This window comes from Python bivittatus, unplaced genomic scaffold, assembly GCF_059951505.1.
Source record: "Python bivittatus isolate LINGU-HERP-01145 unplaced genomic scaffold, Pbiv_v1 ctg000510_np1212, whole genome shotgun sequence".
NCBI classification, from domain to species: domain Eukaryota; kingdom Metazoa; phylum Chordata; class Lepidosauria; order Squamata; family Pythonidae; genus Python; species Python bivittatus.
Window position 1 is genome coordinate 216,620 of NW_028277081.1, and position 22,003 is coordinate 238,622.

General features: G+C 47.1%; 2 protein-coding genes across 4 annotated transcripts in view; both read right to left on the reverse strand.

The window, feature by feature from the left end:
• Positions 1-111: 111 nt before the first annotated feature.
• Positions 112-11,793, reverse strand: VAMP3 (vesicle associated membrane protein 3). Its single transcript, XM_088147578.1, has 5 exons — positions 11,582-11,793; positions 7,003-7,078; positions 4,378-4,536; positions 2,090-2,141; positions 112-1,381 (listed from the first exon to the last, which is right to left on the reverse strand). Coding segments are annotated over exons 1-5 (309 nt in total). The 5' UTR covers positions 11,584-11,793; the 3' UTR covers positions 112-1,361.
• Positions 11,794-17,138: 5,345 nt separating this feature from the next.
• Positions 17,139-22,003, reverse strand: part of CAMTA1 (calmodulin binding transcription activator 1) — a 690,646-nt gene continuing 685,781 nt past the window's right edge. For 2 of the 3 annotated variants that reach the window (XM_088147580.1, XM_088147581.1), the window contains one exon: positions 17,139-20,749. In XM_088147580.1, the coding sequence (XP_088003706.1) occupies positions 20,689-20,749 (61 nt within the window). In that variant the 3' untranslated portion in view covers positions 17,139-20,688. The remainder of the gene's footprint in view (positions 20,750-22,003) is intronic. The other variant, XM_088147582.1, reaches the window with a different exon arrangement.

Sequence of the window (22,003 nt, forward strand, 5' to 3'; positions counted from 1 at the left end):
AGGAGGGGGCTGCTTCCCCCAGACATCCGGTTCCCGCTGCCTTTCCTGCCTCCCCGCTCGCTGCCCCCCAGGCCCGCGGAGCGCAAATTGCAAGAGACGAGGCGGCCGAGCGACGGACAATCACGCTTTATTAAATGGCTACCATAGAAGTTTGCCTCCTGGGCCGGCGGGCGAGACACCCTCCTGCCTCGCAGGCGCAGCCGGGTAAGGAAGGCTGGACGTTAGTAGAAAGAACGGCAACTCAGGGAGGTTAAGTTCGGCGCGGAGACTCGGCGAGACCCACCGCCGTCACACGAATGCCGGAGCAGCTCGCTCTCTGCATTCCAATCACGGCACTTCCAGCCTATACAGAAGTATTGGAAGAAATCAGAAATACGACAAGGTTTCCCATTGTGGGAGGAGGAGAAAAACGGTCCCAAGATACCGCACAACATCTTGGTGGAATAGTTACGGGATCAGCTCTCGCTTTTACTGGTGATCTGCAATTCGGGGTGCTAAACGGAGGAGAGGAGGAGGAGGAGGAGGAGGAGGAGACGAATGCGAGAAATGGAGACATGGAGGAGCAACCACCATACGTGGCCTTGTTGGGAGCCGTGGGAGAAGACAGACTCCTGCCAAGGGCAGAATTACCGCATTGGCAATACAGAACAGGCAACTGTTACAAAACGTCAGGATTCTTCTGGAAAACCATTGTGCTGTTGTGTTTTGTTTTGCTTTGTGGAGATTGTTTTGCTGAAAAGCAACTTCCGTTGCGTCTCTGCAGAACCGCGAAACATACTTGATGGCGTTTGTTCAGGTCCAACCGACAGATAAGGCACTAAGCTGTGAGGACAGACCCCGTGCCGCGTTTGCCTCCAAAAGACTTGCAGGGTTTTGTGGTTAGTTTAAGTGCTCCGAGTGCACAAATCATCGCAAGAGACTTAAAATCAGAATAGTGTTTGCTCACTACGGCCCGCTCCCCCCAACAATAAATTGCTATCATCTAATGAAGGCAGTGATTGTTCGGTATATGCCACAATTGTGTGTAAGAAAATAATTCAATTTAGGAAGGCACAAATAAGAGCTGATCCCCATTCCTTTTCCGCAATACTCGGACTCTAACTGGGAGAGAGGAAATATTGATTTGTCCAAGAAGTGGCGATTTCAGCGCATGATTCTGAGGTCTGAGGTTTCTTCTCCTGCAGCTCGCACACTTCTTAGCGGCCTCAGGCTGGCAAGCCGAAGCCTATCACTCAAACTATTAAGAGTTAACACAGCTATCCAGAATAAATGGTTGATTCGTGCACCCGTAGGAAAGCTTGGCAACAGAGCAAGTTAGATGGAGGAGTTTGCATGTTGAGGCGGCTTTGTGTTCTGCTGGTTCATGAGGACACGCTCCAAACTGCATTAAAAAAAAAGAAAAAAGCAGAGGTTAGCAAAAACAATAGCAAATGATTTCTTAAAAAAAAATAATAAATGGGGATAATAGAGTTGCAAACATTCTGGAAAGCTATATGCTGAAGACCAGGTTCTTTCTGAAGGAAACTTATTTTTACAAACGAGACTCTTGGTGGTTTGACGGAATATTTCTATCAGCAAAAGCAACCTGCCCACAGCGAAAAAAAATAACTATATCAAGATAGATTTCAACTCTACAGGGGCCTAGACATTTATTCATTTAGTGGATTTATATTGCCACCCATCTCACAGATGTGACTTTGGGTAGCTCACCATATTAAAAATAATAAAAACTTACACAAAAATATAAAACCCGTAGCAGAAAAAAAAAATCACAAAGCCACAATCGACACTCAACATCATCAGGCCACGGGCTCCGTCCCACACCCAGGGCCCCAGGTTTGAGCACAGAGCCCCAACTTCAGGGCCTTACGGAAGGCCAACAGGGATGGGGCCACAATCCGAGCTCTGGAGGGAGGGCATTCATAATAAATAACATAAATAATAATAAATACACGAGACAGAGAGCCACGATGTATTTTTCAGCCACAGGTAACCTTGACTCTCTGGGGACAGCGCCTAGGGAAGAGAGTTCAAGAGTTCCCAGTTAAAGGGATACTTGGGGGGCTTCATCCCCAGTTAAGACACTTACTGATGATGATGATGATGAGGACCACAACCACCCCGATCAGGATGGCCCACATCTGCAAGAGAAACCCCAAGAACACTGCTTTACTGCTTGGGAAATGACTTTTTAATGGTTACTGAACCTTTTAAAAATAAAAAAAAAACCCAAAGAGGAAAATAGAGAAGAGATTCACAAGTGTCATAAGATTAAATAAATGCAGACTCTCAGAGTAGTTTATTTTATAGGTGTTTAAATAACTTATGTCATTTTAAACCAGTGTTTCTCAACCTTGGGAACTTTAAGATGTGTGGACTTCAACTCCCAAAATTCCCCAGCCAACCATCTTAAAGTTCTCAAGGTTGAGAAACACTGGTTTAAACTATCATTATCAAAATCAAATTAGTGTGTAAGTATCAGTAACAGTAATCAGCAGAGTTATTTTAGACATTGAGGCATATCCCCACAACTTAATCTGTCACTCTTATTTTTTAGGAATTGTTGGCAATGAGAAATGTAGGAAGTGTATTGTTCAGTATGCAGTACTTACAATGTTAACAATAAATATTGGAGTGATACACCATTGCTGTTGATGTTTTACACCATTGATAAAAAATCTTATACCATATTTAAGTTTTCTCTAAGTGTGAAATTCACTGTAAATTCAGTTTTTTTTCCACTGAAATTCTCATTGCAGAATATCAATTATTTTGTCTAAATTCTGCATTCATCTTCATATTTCATCATCAACTTATAAACTTACATGCTGTATTGGAGCCTCCTACTGCAGATAAAAAAAATCTGAAGTTAAATTGATTTGGAGAAAGCTTTTCCAATTCCTGTTCACAGTTTAGAGATTCCTCTGTTTAAATTTACAATTATTGGATTATGATCTGCATAAATAAGAACTTGCAGTTTCCACTTCTATGAGATTAGTTAACAGTGAGTTGATAATCCAGCACATACTTATTCTTGAGTAAATTTTATGAATTGAAGAGTAATGACATATAATCAAAAACATTTTGAGGGAGTTCACTAAAGTTCCTTTCAGATCAAGCAGAGTTGTCTAGGTATGGAGAAAGAACCCCATCCAGATCTCTGAAGATCAAAATATCAAAATAAGGAGTGGAAAAAAATATTTCATAGAACTTTATTTCATCACTCAGAACATGAATTGGAGCAATTGTTATTTTCCCACGTTCAGTCTGAAATACAAACCCTTCTTCCACATCTTGGTTTTGTCTTTCCAAATTCCATGGTAAGTTTCTCACATATATTACCCTTATTTTTTCTCGTCTGCCTGAGGTCACAACATTTTAACTACAATGCTTGCATTGTCCTTTTTGATACGAATCTCTTGAAGACATACAATACGTACATTTTTCTTTTTCAGCTTAAAAACATCTTTCTCCTTGTAAATGGGCTAGTCAGCCCATTACTATTATTTGAAGATATTTTGATTTCATATTCCAAAGATTCATCTGGGTCCAAATCAAGATAAACTCTGAGTAAGTTTTCCGTTTCTCTTTTGAAATCTCTCCCAAAATCTTCAGGTATGGATGGCTCTGAACTATAAATTGTTTTTATGGAATTCTGCTTCTGCTATTTGTAACCTGTCCTCCAACTTCTTTATCTCTAACCTTTGAATTTGCTGATCTGAAGATAGTTCTTGATGTCCAATATGCAAATGTTTAATTTCTTTACTGTGCTGTTCTATTTTGGTTGCTAATTGGTCATATGTACCATAAAAACCAACTCAGTCAAAGTCAGAGCACTACCAAAACAGGGAAAAAGGCTATTTTCCTGTGTTTATGGAAACTGCTTGCAACAAGTCAGTTTGAGGACTTGGAACGTTTAGTATGACAACCCCATCAGCCGTCGCTCCTTGCCAACATTTGTATTATTGTAGTGGGTGGAGAATCATAACATCTTTTCTCACAGGACCCAGCAGTGGCCCTGGGACCTTTGTTGGCTGCAGACCCAGGCAGAGGATGGGTGCCCCCCTCTCCCAGGGCCCAGGTTGTGATTATGAGCCTGAAAATAAAGGAGAACTTTCTGCACCAGCCAAGTGTGGTTCCAAAGCCCCAGATCCAAGGGATGGGATGAACACTCTCAAGTCCCCTCTTTTCAACACCTGCATCTAGAGGGCTAGATCCTCTCTTTGTCAGCCCTGTCACCTTCTTTAAATGGCAGAGCTGGGTCTTCTCTTGAAGCAAGAGCCTAAATGGACAGCCTGAGCTACAGGATAGCAGGAGCAAGAAGGGAGGGCTCCTGAACCGTAACCTTCTGACCAACCTGGGTCCCAACTTTCTTACCTTGCAGTTCTTCCACCAGTATTTCCTTTTCAGCTTGGCTGCGTTTGTCTCAAATTGAGCGGCTCCAGCTTGTAAGGCGTCAGCACGATCATCCAGCTCTGCCAGCTTCTGATCTCTCTCCAAAACCTTGTCCACGTTGACCCTCATGATGTCCACCACCTAAAACGTGAGAATGAAGTCTTAGCTTGGCAGTTGCTTTTCTTCTCAGCCATACGTTGCCCTAAGGAAAAAGGACTTAAGTCTGTGCATAAATAGTAGTAATGTGAGATTTGGAAGGCCAATGAAAAAGGGGGCATATAAGTCCCAAACCAAGCCAATCTCATGCAGACATCAGTTGGGTCAGTTTCCATAGACAGAGCCCCACATCAGCGTTTTTTGCAGGACCACTTAGCTCAGTGTCTTTCAACCTTGAGATGCATGGACTTCAACTTCCAGAATTCCTGATTCTGACTTCTGATTCAAATGATTTGCACTCAAGTAACACTCAAGGCCCTTTCCCCATATACTGTTCCTAAGCCTGATATCCCCACCCAGTGCTGTGTATTTGTCTTTTGCTTCCTATTGCGTTTAAATTTTATTTTGCTATTTAAACCAATTTCTATAATCTATCAAGATCATCTGAATGTTATTTCTGGGTATTAACTGTTCCATCAGATTTTTGTCATCAAACAAATGGGATCAGCATTTCCTCCAACTCCTAATCTGGAGGCCAAACTAAGGTTCTGGCACTTGATACCTCGCTCCACTTTGACTGACACTCTTCCAATACAAATTTTGAGCCAGAATGAATCGCTGGTCTTACTGACGCTCCTTTTCTACTTTGGACGGACAGCATCTTTAACCAGCTTGGCCCCTCTGCTGCTCTGGCAGGGAGAACCCAAGAGTTTCCTTTCTTAGCCCCAGAGAGCATGCCTGTTCAGAGGTTGACAAGGAACATATTGTAAGAGTTCCACAGAAGGAAGATGGTCTGGATAGATTTTCAGGGGGAGTCCGACATTCCATTCCATTCGGATTGAAGAGGAGGTAGCAGCCACGGCCAGGAGAGTCTTCACACAACTCCCCCTTGCATGCCAACAGGAACCATTCGTGGATTGGGAGGTCCTGCCCATAGTCAGGACACGTTATACAACATGATAGCAAACTCAAGAAGAGACAAGAGAAAAGACAAGCGATTTTGGATGAGATAAAAAGGAAAGAAGAATTAAAGAAATCCCCAGAAAAGAGAACTATTTCACAACAGATTAAACTTTTACAGCAGCAGCTATCTATGTTAACAATAAGTAAAAATGAATTATGCAAAACAAAACATGCTTGAATTTGCAAACAAGCCAGGGAAGTGGTTGGCATACAAATTAAGGAAAGAAAAAGAGAAAATGATACAAAGAATGTTAAACATTCAACTGAAACCAGAACTTTTCTTGCTGGGACTAGTGGATAGACAATTAGAGAAGAGTTATGGAACATTATTTTTGTATATGATCACTTCTGCGAGAATATTATATGCACAAAAATGGAAAGACTGTGAAATACCCAGAACGGAGGAATGGATGGTGAAGATGACAGAATTAGCAGAGAAGGCAAAATTGACTAATTTGATTAGAGAAAGGACAATAACTACATTTATTAGTGACTGGAAACCCCTTATGGACTTTTTGCTGAAAAAAGAAGAAAACGAACTTCTGATTTATGGGTTTGTTGATTAGAAAGGGTGCACTGTGGAAAGATGGAAATTATGATGTAATTTGAGAGAGAGAGGGCAAGATATAAATGTATTTATAACAGCTGTTAGGAAGATCAGAAGCTGCTTCTTTACAATCGTTTCTATCTTCTTTCTTTTTTCTATTTTCTTTCTTATCCATTCACTGTTTTTCTCTATTTTCTTTATTTCTTTTCTAAAATTTGTATTGTTTTTATCTTGTTAAGTCTCTTTAATAAAAATTATATATAAAAAAAGGAAAGCTGCAGCCAGGGTGGGCTGTGGATGAAAAGGATGGAGTAAAAACTGGGGTCTCTTCAATCACTATCACAGTGGGAAATAAAGCAGTCACTGCTGTCTTTATTTTCTGATGCTACTGGCTAAAATTTGCAACCCAGCAGCCCATTTAAGCTGTGAAGTTTCAAGCAGGGTTTTAGGGTATTTTGACTTTTTAAAAGGGAATTGCAGAATCTTCCTTTTTGTATCGGATCCAGAAGTCCAGAGGGTCACCAGCCTTGAATCAACGGGCGAAGAGCCATTATCTGCCCCCCAAACAATTAGGTCTGCCTTGAAAATGATCTGACCGTGAACCCCGTCATAACACGCAGCAGCGCAGTCTGCAGACAACTGTATCCTCCCATCTCCTTCAGGAAATGGGGGTGCCAAGAGGTGGAAAGCACCCACTGGCCTATCCTAGGTCCCTAACATCTTTGATGTGGGGCATCAGAAAGATTGTGAGAAATCAGGCCAACCCCCCCGCCCCCTGGGTCAGCTCAGGGCAGCTGCATCCCATTTTGGCCCACTCTCCCTTCAACTGGATCCCACAGCAAGGTGCTGGAGCTTCACCCACCAAGTCAAGCCCATTTCTTCGTGTTTGAGGACACGTGGCTCACCCGCCCCCCGGTTCTGAAGAACCTGGCTGTGCGTACCTCGTCAACTTGGTTCTGAGTCTGCTGAAGACGCCGGTTGCTGCCAGAGGCAGAGCCTGCTCCATTGGCACCCGACCTGCACAAAGAAACAGCCCAGGGTTATTGCCAGACTGGGATTTATAAAAACTGAATAGTTAATCTGGGTTAATATCAATTCACATAGTCCAAACCTACGTGGCACCCAAGAATTCTAGGAATGCTTCCTGCGACCTTGTCCTAGATAGTGATGGCGAACCATTTGGTCAAAAATTCAGAAAATGCCTAACTTGACTCTGCTGGCGTGTCACCCCCAACCTCCGAACCAAAGAGAAACAATTCTTTACATATTCATTTATTAAAAAAAAATACAGTCCAGTCATGTGCGGTGCTATGTATTATATAAAGAAATGTCAAACAATTACAAAAACTAAATATGAGTAAAACAAACTCAGTTTCTTTGGTAACTCAAATAGGGAGAAGAGTTGGTGTCGGTGAATGCTGGCGTGTCACCCAAAATGTCGTGGCATATCACCTTTGACAGGTGTGTCATAGGTTCGCCATCACTGTCCTAGCATCTCACCAATAAAATGTGGTTTCAGTCACTATTCAGTTTATCCCACGTGCATCATAGCATTTTCTTCTGCATTCCAACCATGTGCAACTAGGGAAGTTGCAAATAAAACGTATCCCTTAGCTACAGAGTCTATACCAGGGTTTCTCAGCCTTGGCAACTTCAAGACGTGTGGACTTCAACTCCCGGAATTCCCCAGCCAGAGTTGAAGTCCACACGTCTTGAAGTTGCCAAGGCTGAGAAACCCTGATTTATAAGTAATCCCAAAGTACAGTAATGGCATTTTCTGAGCAACAGCACAAGTTAACAGCTCAGAAGAATAACGGTACTCATGATCAGATGCCTGCAGGCCAACAAGGAGCACTGGCAAGCCTTACAGGCACCGCATGGGGCATATTCCCCAGAAGACGCTGCCTCCCTGGGTATCACTGGCCTTCTAATCCGATACAAGCAGAGAGGAGAAGATATGCGTAAAGACCACGCTAAAATGCCACAGAGTCTGGGAATACGCATGGCAAGAAGACCCTGATTCTTTCCTACACCAGTATGAATCTATTGTCAGCCCCACTAGGTAGACCAGACCAGAAAATCAACTCTACAAGCAGCCTAAAACTACTTTGAGACTGGTATATATAAAAAGAGAATCTTGCAAGTCCGATTGTGGTGTGCCTCCTCCACCTCCTCCAGTGAATTGGGAGGGGTCTGCCTGAGCCACCTCTGAATGTCATCGCATTGCTCTGGACTTAACATTTCAGCCCCTTTTGCCCAGGGCATGGTTCCTGCCTATCTCCATCAAGGTCATCTTCTTGACTCTCTACCCCTACCTTGGCAAAGAAAGCAGACGGGGGGGTAGCCTTGTGGGAATACTGAAGTGACTCGGATGTGCCAAACCAGACCCTTCAGCCCATCTCCTCCTCTGAATTAGCGTATTTGACTTAACCTGTTCAGCCATGGTTTAGGTGCACCCTAGCACGCAAACCAACGTCCTCCCGTGCTTATTGGCACTGTTCCACCCTGCTTCTTAGAGCCCTGCTTCGCTGCATCCTCACCCAACCTTCTCAGAAGGCTGGTTGCCATTTCTGAAGGCTTCCAGCACAGATGCCAAGTGGGGTCATCGAACTGAGGGTGGATCCGGTAGGGGTTGCCCCTCCTTTCCCGGCCACATCACCTATCTGTGGCAATTGGTCTAAGTGTGGCGTAGTGTTAAAACGAGGAGTGTGATGACCTGGGTAGTTCTGGGTCCGTCCCCCTTTCTCAGCCCAGCCCGCCAGGAGTTGCCGTTATGGGAAAAACTTAAGAGGAGGAAGGGCCGCGCATCCTGCTTTATGCTCCTGAACAAAAGGCAGGATTTAAATCAAACAAGTGAAATAACAATATGCTGCCTGCAAAAGTTGCTTAACTGCAAAAGGAAAAGAAAAAAGAAAGAGAAACAGGAACAAAACTCTGTAGTGCTTTACTTTCATTGAGCCACGAAGGGGAAGATTGGTGGGGACTTTTTACGGTGGGTCAAACTCCAACTGCTTCTCCTTTATACAACAGAATGCTGGCTTATATATCCCGGGCTGCCTCCTCGGTTCTTTCACTGGGAAGAGAAGGTGGAGTTGGCCAAAAGGACTTTCCAGGGATGTCCTACAGCTCTGTGAGATTAAGTTTGATCCAGAGGGAGTTAATGGATCCCGTAGGATTGCAGCAGTTCGCATGGAGCTCTGCGTGAGGAAACAGACTTTGCTCCCCTGGATCTCTGGAAGAAACAGGGGTTTCCACCGATAGGGAGACACTGGCCAAATTTAATTTTGTGCCCAGGTTATGTGAAATAAATTTGTTATTATCGATATTTTTTGCACGTGAAATAACTGAGTGGAGATCAAGTGGGGCAGAGAAATTCAGAACAATTTCCCGGTACTATTTGCCCCCTTAATGAATTTCCTAGAAACTGCTCATTAGTGCCTCGTTGAAAAATGATGAAGGCCACCTACAGTCTGAATGAAATATCAGTTTCATTTTTCATTCACAGCAGAGTGACAGAGTGGCACTTCCTTGCTCTGAAAACCTCCTGACAATGGCAGTGTTTATGACAGTGTTTCTCAGCCTTGGCAACTTTAAGACGAGTGGGCTTCAACTCCCAGAATCCCCCAGCTAGCCATGGTTGAGAAACACTGGTTTATGGTGTCTCTGAGTTGAATCCCTACAACCAGAAAGAAGCACTCCGTAATATTTTTTCTGCCCATAATCTTAGAATGGGAGATGCATCAATAGCTTGTTCTTAGCAATTTGTTTCCAGTGCTTGGATTTTCTGACCGTTTTTAACACAATCTTTTGCATCTAAATGCTGTAAGAAAAGCTGGTTACAAGGGTAGTCATGAACATGGGTCACGGAGTGCTGAGTATGGAGACTTTACAGAGGCACGGCTGTGGGGACATGTGAGTCCCCCCAGTTTAAAGCTTGCTGGCCCACCTTCAGCTTCCCAAGGTCTGTCCCCGACGACCCCCTGAAATCAAAAGGTCGGTCTCCCCTTGTCGGCTAAATTGCAATTGACTTTCTGAGGATAGAGCTGGGCAAAGCTACTTCAAGGAGATGCATTTTATGCTTTCCAAGCCAGAGAATCAAACCAGTGTTTCTTGGAGAGTTTGGGGCACAAGATGCCCCTTCCTGGCCCTTGAGAGCTCTGATGCCACCTGGTCTGCAACCAAACCCAGCTGCCGCCCCCAAACCCGCCACTTGCCATTTTCTCCCATAAAAGGCAAAAATGGGAAAAGCTGCATCCTGCTTTCAGGCTCCCAACTGCCCCATGGCTGGCCCAAATTCTCTCCCCCCATCCCCAAGTTAGCAGAGAAGCCTCAACGGGCTGAGAGGGGGTGGTGTGTTCGGAGACAGGAGGCCTGTTTGGGATGTTACGCAGGTACCAAATGGCCAACAACAGATTTTGTTCACCGTGGTCGCAAGTGTGCTGCTTCCGCCCTGCCTCAGTTGCCCCGTTCCCAGTGACTCCAGTCCGGCAATCTCCCCTAAGGCAACTGGTGACAAAGCTAGAAGTTCCCACCAGGTCTGAAAGTCAACATGGTGGCTTCAACCATGCAACCAAAGCCCTTTCACGTGTGTGACAACACACCCGAAAAGGGGCTTGTATTGCGTGGCTGTGGCCGGCCTCCATCCTGACCAGAAGTACAAATAAGGGGATGTGGCAGAATCGCCACGGACGGGACCCAGGGCCAGGGGGCAGGTGTGGCAGGCTTAGCTAAACCATGGCTTGTTCCTTTGTCAGCCTGGCCCTCCGGCTGGGGAGCCTTTCTGTTCAGCGGCCACCTCAGGGGCCTGATCCGCAGGAGGCAGCTCAGCCCGGCGGGCGGCCGCAGAGCCTCCGAGGGAGGACCGAGGGGGAGGCCGCGTTTCCCGAACTACGTTCCTAACCCAGCTAAGCAACCGGAGGGAACGCTGTTGCTTCCATCGGCCGCGGCTCCCGTCGCCCCCGGCCCGGCCGCGCAGCCCTTCCCAGCCCCGCAGGCGGAGGCCGGTGCCGGCCCGCGGATCCCTCTTCGCCGGGCAAAACGCCCCAGAACCACGTGCCGAGGACGCCGGCGCCTCCCGGCCCGGCCCATATGCACTTTAGATACTTCTGAAAAAGCGCAGCGGAGCGGAGGAAGGCGTGGCAGGGGCTGCTCCGGCCCCGCGCCGCTGGCTTTCAGCGGGAAGGGCGGCCGCGGAGAGGCGCCTCCGCCAGTCCCGTCCCGTCCCGTCCCTCCCCTCTCCTCCCCTCCCCCGGCCTCCCCGCCCAGCCCGGCCTGCGAGCGCGGCCTCTGCTCCGGCCGCGGCCCTGCGAGCCTCCCCCTCCCAGCTCGGCCGAACTTCGCCACGGGACCGCGGGCGGCGGCGGCGGCGGCGCCTTTGCAGAGCGGCCGGGCGGCGCCCGGGGCCAGAGCGGGGGGCGGCGGGTTGCAGAGGCGGAGCTGCAGCCGCGGCCGGACTCCCCGGGCTGCCCGGCTACCGCTCGCCGCCGCCCCGAAGCAGCCGAGAGCCGGCGGGGCACTCACATGTTGGCGGCGGCGGCGGCGGCTCTTCGCGGAGGAGCGGAGCGGAGCGGGGCAGGAGCAGCGGCGGCGGGTCGCGCCGGGACTTTTGCACCCGGGCGCCGGGCGGGTCCGGGGCGTGCCGCGCAAACCCCTCCCCGCGGGGCGGGCGAGCGGCTCGGGCGCAGTTGCGCGCGGCTCGCGGCGGCGGGGCGGGGAGCCCGCAGGCGGCGGAGACCCGCCGACCTGCCCGAGACGCCTCAGCCGGCCGCGCGCGCGGGGGGGGGCGCGACCCGAGGCCGCTCTGGCAGGCGCCGACCCGCCTGGGAAAGCGCCGCCGGGCAGCGGAGGGCCCCGCGTGGCCCTCGGCCGGGAGCGCCCAGGGCGAGGCGGAAAAGGCGGCGCCCCGTCTGCGAAGCGCGGCTGTGCCCGGGGCGGGGAAGCGCGGCCTTGCTTCGCAGCCGGGCCGCGCGCGCAGCGTCGGGGTCCTCGCAGCCGCCTTCCCCCCGGGGCAGAGCCGCGGGGCGGGGGGGCGTCTTCGCTTCTGCGCCTGCGGCCGGAAGGGAGCGGCTTTGTTCGGCCCGCGCAGCGGCTGGCGGGGGAGTTTCCTCCCGGGCCAGAAACGGGCCACCCTCGCGCGGGCCCTGCGCTGCTCGCGGGCTGGGTGGCCCCCGGCGGCCCCCCCGGAGCACTTCCTGGGAATTTGCGGCCGCAGAAATCTCGGCCGGCCTCAGGGCTGTCCCCCCCCGTCCTTCTCCCAGGAGGATCGGGCGTGGGGCGCGCGAGGGCCGCAGGTCCTCGGTTTCCCTGGAGAGATCCGCGCACCGCCCAAGCGTTGCATCCTGTGGCTGCTCACGGAACTCTTGGAAGCGCGAGAGTTTTCTGTCTCGGCGGGTCACTTAATACATAATAAAGCTTGTCTTCTCTTGAATACTTAGGAAATGTACCGTATCTCCTGCGTTCCGCCTCCTTTTTGTTTGACTTAACTATGCTTCCGAAAGGCAACCTAAAATTGCGCACCTAACGAAGTCCTCAAAATGTGTGCAACAACGGCCTTGATGGTCTTTAAAGTGCAGGTAGTCCTCGACTTACAACGGCAATTGGGACTGGAATTTCTCTTGCAAAGCGACGTGGTTACAAAGTGCGACTGCATTGCTCAGCAACAGCAATCCCTGCAGTCCTGATTGCTGCTGTTAACTGAATTCCAGGGTTGTCATGCGTGGCAACTAACTTCCTGCTGCTTTCCCGCAACCAAAGTCAGTGGGGAAACCGGCAGAAAGTTGCAAGTCCCAGGCGGGCCAGTAAGTGGCTGCTGCCAGGTCAGGGAGGGAGCGAAGAGGGGTGTGGGGGAGGGTGCAAGGGGGTGCTCAGGAGGCACCATGCAGACTGGGGAGAGTGCAGGGCGTGTCGGGAAGGGTGTGTGAGGGGTGCGCGAGAGGTGCCATGCAGTCTGGGTGTGCAAGTGGCCGGTGGGAGCGCAGAGGGGCTGCAGGAGGGTGCCTGAGTGAGGGAGACCTGCAAGGCCCAACGACCTGCAACCTTTCCTGCCAGCTTCCCCATTGCAAATGGCAATCACATGGTCATGGGGTGCTGCAACCAGACATAAGTGCAAACCGGTTGCTAAGTGCCCAGATCAGGATCACATGACCGTGGGGGTGCTGGGACAGCCGGAACTCCAAGGCCAAGTTGTAATCAGCATTTATTCAGTGCTGTCGTAACTTGGAACAGTCACTGACCAATTGGTTGTAAGTTGAGGACTACCTGCACTGTGAGATGATGGTATCTCCTGTTCTTTTGTTTTAGCAATGAAGAACTAGTAGGATAACTATTCGCTGTCAGGCTTTCTGGGCCAAACCAGACATCATGCACGGAGGAAGTTCTGCAATTAAGGTCAGAAGAGTTAAGACAGTGGCCATGATACATAAAAAACAGAGCTTTGCATCGTCATGCCCACCATCTTGATTGTTTTGACCACATCCTCCAGAGCTTCCCCAGATACAAGCAATCCATCAGTCTGCTGGACCTCAACAGGGAGATGAATCGTCCATCCTTTTCTGCCTTGCTTTTTGAACTTCATGCTGTATCATCAGATCTCCCTTTTCTTGGAGGCCTTCTAAGCTGTGGTGCAGAGGGCCTTTGTGTGCAGCCTGGTGGGGTGATGATCTCAACCAGAGTCCACTGGGGCAGGGAGTAAGCTCCAGAACCCAGAAGAGGGTATCCTTAGTATTGGGATAATAACAATCTAATATTAGATTGGTGTTAGATGACCATATACAGTCAGGTCCAGAAATATTGGGACATCGACACAATTCTAACATCTTTGGCTCTATACACCACCACAATGGATTTGGAATGAAACAAACACAATGTGCTTTAACTGCAGACTGTCAGCTTTAATTTGAGGGTATGTACATCCAACTCAGGTGAACGGTGTAAGAATTACAACAGTTTGCATATGTGCCTCCCACTTGTTAAGGGACCAAAAGTAATGGGACAGAATAATAATCATACATCAAACTTTCCCTTTTTAATACTTGGTTGCAAAGCGGTTGCAGTCAATCACAGCCTGAAGTCTGGAACGCATAGACATCACCAGACGCTGGGTTTCATCCCTGGTGATGCTCTGCCAGGCCTCTAGTGCAACTGTCTTCAGTTCCTGCTTGTCCTTGGGGCATTTCCCCTTCAGTTTTGTCTTCAGCAAGTGAAATGCATGCTCAGTGGGATTCAGGTCAGGCGATTGACTTGGCCATTGCATAACAGTCCACTTCTGTCCCTTCAAAAACTCTTTGGCTGCTTTTGCAGAATGCTTTGGGTCATTGTCCATCTGTACTGTGGAGCGCCGTCCAATGGGTTCTGCAGCATTTGGCTGAATGTGAGCAGATAATACTGCCCGAAACACTGCAGAATTCATCCTGCTGCTTTTGTCAGCAGTCACATCATCCATAAATACAAGAGAACCAGTTCCACTGGCAGCCATACATGCCCACGCCATGACACTACCACCACCATGCTTCACTGATGAGGTGGTATGCTTAGGATCATGAGCAGTTCCTTTCCTTCTCCATACTCTTCTCTTCCCATCACTCTGGTACAAGTTGATCTTGGTCTCATCTGTCCATAGGATGTTGTTCCAGAACTGTGAAGGCTTTTTTAGATGCTGTTTGGCAAACTCTAATCTGGCCTTCCTGTTTTTGAGGCTCACCAATGGTTTACATCTTGTGGTGAACCCTCTGTATTCACTCTGGTGAAGTCTTCTTTTGATTGTTGACTTTGACACACATACACCTACCTCCTGGAGAGTGTTCTTGATCTGGCCAACTGTTGTGAAGGGTGTTTTCTTCACCAGGGAAAGGATTCTTCGGTCACCCACCACAGTTGTTTTCCGTTGTCTCCCGGGTCTTTGGGTGTTGCTGAGCTCACCGGTGCATTCCTTCTTTTTGAGAATGTTCCAAACAGTTGTTTTGGCCATGCCTAATGTTCTTGCTATCTCTCTGATGGGTTTGTTCTGTTTCTTCAGCCTAATGATGGCTTGCTTCACTGATAGTGACAGCTCTTTGGATCTCATCTTGAGAGTTCCACATGCATATAGCACACTTGAAATGAACTCTGGGCCTTTTATCTGCACATTGTAATTGGGGTACTGAGGGGATATCACACACCTGGCCATGGAACAGCTGAGAAGCCAATTGTCCCATTACTTTTGGTCCCTTAACAAGTAGGAGGCATATATGCAAACTGTTGTAATTCCTACACCGTTCACCTGAGTTGGATGTACATACCCTCAAATTAAAGCTGACAGTCTGCAGTTAATGCACATTGTGTTTGTTTCATTCCAAATCCATTGTGGTGGTGTATAGAGCCAAAGATGTTAGAATTGTGTCAATGTCCCAATATTTCTGGACCTGACTGTAGGACTCCATGTGTCACTAGATGTCCCATGACCTTTCTTCAGTAGCAAACCAGAAGCTTGTGATAGGCTGGCCCACTGCAGCAACTTCTAAGCTCACCTTAAGTCCTCCATACAAACATTGGAATAGTCTTGAAGTTCCTGTATCCTCTCCTCCGATGGCTGTAGGTTCACCCGCAGGTTACATGCCTGCTTCTTCATGGGAAATGCATCTCCACCGAAAGGAAGGGAATTGCCCACTCGCTCTCCTCTTGGCTGAGACTCAGGCTGGCAGTTTCCTTTGCTGGATAGGAGAAGCTTTAAGTGTGCCCTTTGGGGGGATTTCAAGGGGGAATTCTGATGGGGGGCAGCTGAGTGTAAAACAGTAGGGGTGGGGAGCACAATTTGTTTAGTTTGTTGTGGCCGGAATAAAGCCTGTCCTTGTTGTTATTTTGACACAACTGTGGTTGGCTACTACTGTAGGTTGCTATGGACCACTCATCAGGAAATGGCTTGAAAAGAGGTACATGGTTAGAATAATAGAAAAATAGAGTTGGAAGGGATCCTAGAGGTAATTTGTCCAACCTCCTGCTCAGTGCAGGTTCTACTAGATATCTCTGATGTGGCTTCTGTTTGAAGACCTCCAGAAAAGGAGGACTCATCACATCATGCAGCAGCCTGTTCCATTGGCTGACGGCTAATACAGTGAGTAAGCTCTTCCTAACATTTAGCATGCACTTTCTTCCTCATATTTTTAACCCATTGGTCTGGTCCTGGGACAATAGAGACTAAATCTGCCCTTCTGTGTAACAACCTTTCAGATATGTCTCCCCTCCGTTGTCTCATCTTCGCTGTCTTTGCAGTTTTCCCCTGAACTTTCCTTAGCAGATGCAGATCTTGACATTTCTCCCTGTTAAATCTATCCTATGCATTTCAGCCCACTGCTGAAGGTCTTGTTGATCTCTCTTTCTTCTGAAGAATCAGACAACCTTCCCAGCTTTGTGGTCACCTGCAAACTTTCTAAGTCTCCCCTCAACTCCCTTCTCCAAGCCATTGATCCAAATGACCAGCCCAGGACAAACCTTTGTGTCCTTCTACGTGATATTTCCCTCCAAGTAGAGCCATTAATTAGTGTTCTTTGGTTGTCATTCAACAGTGAGTACATTTAATAGTATCACCTACCCCATATTTTACAATCTGAAGGAGAATCACAAGAGACTAAGGCTTTGCCAAGCTCAAGTTATACTATGTCTGCAGCATTCCCCTGATCTACTAAGCTACTACCTTGATCTGAGGAGCAGAATGTTCATCTGCATTAACAGATCCCTACCTTCTGCTTTGATAACTATCAGTGTGACTGAAAGACCAAGAAGGCTGGCCCAAACCAAAGGGGTGGAGGAGAATCTCTGACGCCACTTAGAAAATTTTATGAAGCCCAACACATCTCAGCTGTTACCAGCTAAAACATGTCACAGGGTACATTCTAGAATGTCCAGTACTCTTGATAAAGGAATGGTTTTGGAGACTGAAAATGTTCCTAATGTTCCAGGAGAACAACTTCTATGCAGACCACCACCCAAATTAAGAACAGCGGGAATGATTAAGGAGTTATTCAAGGTTTGGAGACTCCAGGATTTCCCTAGGAATGCAGAGAGTGATGCGCTCAGGTGATGCACCCGAAATAGAACAAACAAAAAGCCCACATGCTTCAAATGGGGAAATTTTCTTCTTTTTTAATTTACAGCAGAAAGAATATAAAGCATTCAGAAAACATTTTCCATATTTTAAGGGCAATTCAAAACATTTTGCATGGTTCCAGCAGTTGAATTCTTCAACAGATCCATTGGTTCAGTGATGCTTTTAACATGCACAGTTACAAAAATAAAACTTACAAAAGGAGACATCTATACTAGGTTTACATGCAAGTCTCAGGGACCCCCCCCCACCTCTGTTTGGGCACCAACTACTGTGTGGAACTGCCACGAAGCGTGCAACAGAGGGGGTTCATGTTATATTCTTTATTTCGTTCACACAGGATCATTCGTTTCACACAAGTGAAGTCACACAAAGGAGCAATTCTGGATTTGGGGGAGATACAAGAGGGTTCCCTGATCTGGTTTTCAGGGCAGAGCAGGCAGGAAGGGGCTGAGGCACCAACCTGACGCAGAGTCCTGCACACCAGGGAGGGACACGCCCCAAAGCATGACACGGTCTTCACAGAATGTGCCAGAGGTCATCGATTGGCCCAAAGCAAGTGGCCCCAATCCCGCAAAGCTGTTTGGGACGTGCGCACGGGTGGTTCCAGCAAGGGACCCTGGGAGGGGCTGCAGGTAGCAACGTTCCTCAACTTGCCTTGCGGGCAGCCCCTGCTCCAGCAGAGGACAGGCTGCCAGCCGGTCAAGTCTGTGGATCTGGAAGGAATGATGGCGGAACACCTTGAGAAGCTACAACTCTCTCTGGAAACCTTTGGCCAACAGGAACAGGCTCGCAAACCGCCCCAGAGGTCATTAATCTTGTTGGGAGGAAAAGCCACGTCCATCCGAAGGAAGGAAGCAGCTGGTGTTCAGCCAAGAGGGACTCTCCATCTGGTCAATCACACGCCAAGGACCTTCTTCGGGCACTCCAGCACCCTGGCAGATGCCAGGGCCTCTGCAGCTGTCCGGAGAGGGCCAAATGCCTTCAGCGTCTTGGGCGGGGCAGGTTTTATGGATCGATTTGCTTTTTTACTTAACTGAAGCGGGTCACAAACTGCACGTGCACCCACCCGCCTGGATTATTCTTCAGTCCTGGCAGTGAAAGGAAGTGATTAAAAGAGAGAAACAATTATAATGATATAAAAGGCACCTAGATCCCAGGCCAATTCAAGTCTCAATCTTTATGGGTTTATAGCCATTTTAAAAGACGTCTGTTTCAAAGCTTTGCAGAACTGTGAGTACCTATCTTCACAACCGGCCTCCAGAGCCCAACGAAACGTTGAATCTGGCAACTGGGATCAAGCAAGACCAGTCTTGTCCCATCAACCAAACCCCTCCAAGAGGCCAACGGGCACTAGCAAGACACGCACAGGATGGGGTGGCAGGTGGCGGGGGGGTCAGCAAGCGGTGCGAGACCTCCAGAAGCCAAAGGGAGCGCTCCAGCTTCCTCGGGCACAGCCGCACACGATCGGACACCGTGCGGCGGTCTGCGTTTCACATTGTCAAAACGATGAATTCTAAACAGATTTCTTTGGCTGCTCTCTGGAAATAGCAAATATACCATGACACCCCTATGTATCCTTTGCATCTTTTATTTTTTTTTAACTTTAAAAATTTTGTGCAATTTAGTACATTGTCTGACTTTCAGCAGGAAATATGGACATGTGAAACATTTTTTTTCTACTTTCATACTATTTCTTTTTATTTTTTTAATTTTTTTTTTAAAGTTTATGTTCATTCTAAGTGTTCTTTATTGGAGTGAGTGTATGGTGTTAAGCTAGATACAATTTTGAATTCTTATGATTATCTGCTTTGCAAAATAACTTAATTTTTTGTTAAGCAATATTAGCATTCACTTTACTTGGCACCATTGGCAAAAAAAGAGAGAGAAATTAAATAAAATAAAAAATAAAAAAGATAACCAAGAAGGTTAAAAGAAATTTAAAAACTCCTGGTAGCCAAAATCAAATGTAAACATATCTCTTTTTTTTAAAGTAATGTTACTTTGCCTTTTTTTTCCTAAGTCTAAATACATTAGCTCTTTTTGCTTCTGCAGTTTATTCATGCTTTAGCAAAATGTTCTTCTAAAGAACATTTAAAATAAAGTTTCTTATAGTGAAATAAAGTTTTTGTTTCATTTTACAGACCATAAGCCACTAATGCTTTGCTTTTTCATTTCTTTTTTCCTTGAATTCATGCACATCTGTTTTAATATATACAATATGTACAAACATCCACACTTTTCTCGTTCATTCAGACAAAACTATACAAATACGCAAATTTCTCTTGCCAAGTTATTGACCCTTTGTGAATAAAATATTTAGCAATTAATCAATATATTCCCTTTCAAATATTTATTTTTCATTGCCATTTCTACCTTGTCCCTATATACAGAAACTGCCTAGATTTTTATTTTCTTTCTCTTTTCATTCTTCCTTCTTTTTCTTTCTTCTTTTCTTTCTCCTTCCTTCCTTCCTTCCTTCCTTCCTTCCTTCCTTCCTTCCTTCCTTCCTTCCTTCCTTCCGTTTGTTTGTTTTTGTTTTGATGAAATAGCCAAAACAAGAAATTTACTGGGCGGAATGCAGTACCACGCTGCTCCCTTCGGCGATAGATCTGTCCAGTCAGCATATCTGCACATGACTCTTCAGTCGAACAAGAGGTCTGCAAGGTTACCAAAATGCTTTACAAATCATTGCAATTAAATAAGTAAAAATCTTATGTGAAGTAAGGCCAGAAAATAAAGTGCCAAATATGAGAAGTGCATATGGCAGTTGATAGACTTGAAGGCTTTCAAGAGAGAGAAAAAAAGACACCGAAAAGGAACAGTTTGCTTGAGCTGTTCACCCCATTCTCTCTCTCCACCCCCCCACCCCTCGTAAATACCCGTTTGCCTTAAAAACACTGACAGCTTCTGGAAAAACTCTCACGGGATCTCTGAAGATCAGCGGATCTAAACGGTTGCACCTAAGGTGTGTCGTGGGTTCGGATGAAGAACAGAAAGACAGACGTGCAAAGGGGATGGAGGAGGAATGACCAGGCAAGACAGGAGGCGGTCAAAGTGTTTCCATGGAGGATCCCAGCGTGTCCGGGTCGTGGAGATACCTGACAGATGCAGAAATGCCATTCTCGGATTGTGGGGGTTTTGCGTTTTTGGTATAATATTTGTACAGTTCCACACATTGGTTTTTGTTTTTCTTTTAATACAGCCCTATATGAAAATGGTAATCGATTGCTTCTTTTTATTCACTTTTGAGAGGAATGAAGCAACTCATGAAAACTCCTTCCGGGTGTCACTCTTCCCCCCCTCCCTGCCCCAATGATCCAACCAAAGATTTGAGTTCCAAGATGTCTTGCTGAACAAATTAAAAATTGTCCATGAAAGTGCAAATGTAATGACTAAACATTACCATTAAAATCCTACAGCCGATATTCTCGGTGCAGCAGTCAGTTTTTTTTTTTTAAATAATCAAATCATTTTTGAAATTGTTGTTGCATGTTTCTGCTAAAAACAGAAAATGAAAACAGTCTGAAACACAACAGCCCCGCACTCCTTATGGGATGCTGTCGTTGCCGTGGTCTCGCTCTTCAAGTTCCTTTTTCAAGTCTTTCGCTCTGAGAAGACAAAAAGGGGGAAAGGACACGTGAAGTCTCTGCTCCCAAGCCCCTTCTTAAGAACGTCAAAAACACCGCTCCCTTCTTTTGGTGCCAACACGAGTGCAGCAATGTATTTCTCAGCTTTTCCCAGGAATATAATACAGGCAGTCCTCGTTTAGTGACCACAATTGGGACCGGCAACTCCATCGCTAAGCAAAGCAGTTGCTAAGTGGGGAAATCAAGTGACCGCAAGCGTGCTTTCCTTTTCCCCATTCCCTTGCCCTTGGAATGCTCACCCCGTCGCTGGGATTTATTTATTTATTTATTTATTTATTTATTTATTTATTTATTTGCGGGATGACCTGGCCGCCTACCTCATACAATGACTCCAGGCGGCTCACAACAATCCATAAAACATAGCTAAAAACATACCCTTCCAAGGCGCCAGACCAAACATCCTTACAGCTCAACCTCCTGTCCTAGCCCAGAAGAATTAGCAAGAATGGAATTAAGGTTCGTATTTAACATTCATTGGAGAGGAAGGGATTACAAGAGAATAAGCGGGCACACAATGGGGAATATACCGGGCTGTTTGCCTAGCATGCTCATGGCTGCTGGCACCACTGCATTGCTTTCGATGTGTATTCCCCATTGTGTGCCCGCTTAGTCTCTTGTAATCCCTTCCTCTCCGATCTCTCCACTCTACAAGGGGGGAAAAAACAGGCCAGGCACAGGACTCTGCGTACTGACTGTAATGGCAATCATGTGGCTGAGGGACGCTGCGAAGGTCGTAAATGCTGGCATGGTTCATAAAGTTATTTTTTTCAGCACCGTCGTAACTTTGAGTGGTTGCTGAACAAGGCAGTCGGTAAGCGAGGACTACCTGTACACTTAACCAGAGGCTACTATGTAAGAGAAGGTTAAGAAGAACAGCAAGGCCTTCTGTTCTCTTGCCAAAGGGCACCAGCTAGCACTACATCTGGCCCACCGAGGACGGTCCAGCAGAAGTCTTATTTTCAATGGTTTCCCAAACAGGGAAAAGCTGAGTCTGCCCAGCTGCCATGACCTAACTGAAACATGTGCTTCCTGTCCTTGAGAGTGCTCCCCGGATTTGGTAACTGAAGAAATGGCCCTGCTGGGACATGGACTCTTGGAAACAGGGTCTCAGGAAGGAAAAGGGAGGCAGCAGAAACTCCACTTCACTTCCAGAAAACGCCACTGCCTTGACCCTGATGCTTTGCCACTTTAAGCCTGGGAGCATGAAGTGGGGGG

Coding starts and splice junctions, on each gene's coding strand:
- VAMP3 (XM_088147578.1), bottom strand. Junction 4,537..7,002: donor CTCAGAACCAAGTTGACGAG/GTACGCACAGCC, acceptor CTCACGTTTTAG/GTGGTGGACATCATGAGGGT. Junction 2,142..4,377: donor ACTGGTGGAAGAACTGCAAG/GTAAGAAAGTTG, acceptor TTTCTCTTGCAG/ATGTGGGCCATCCTGATCGG.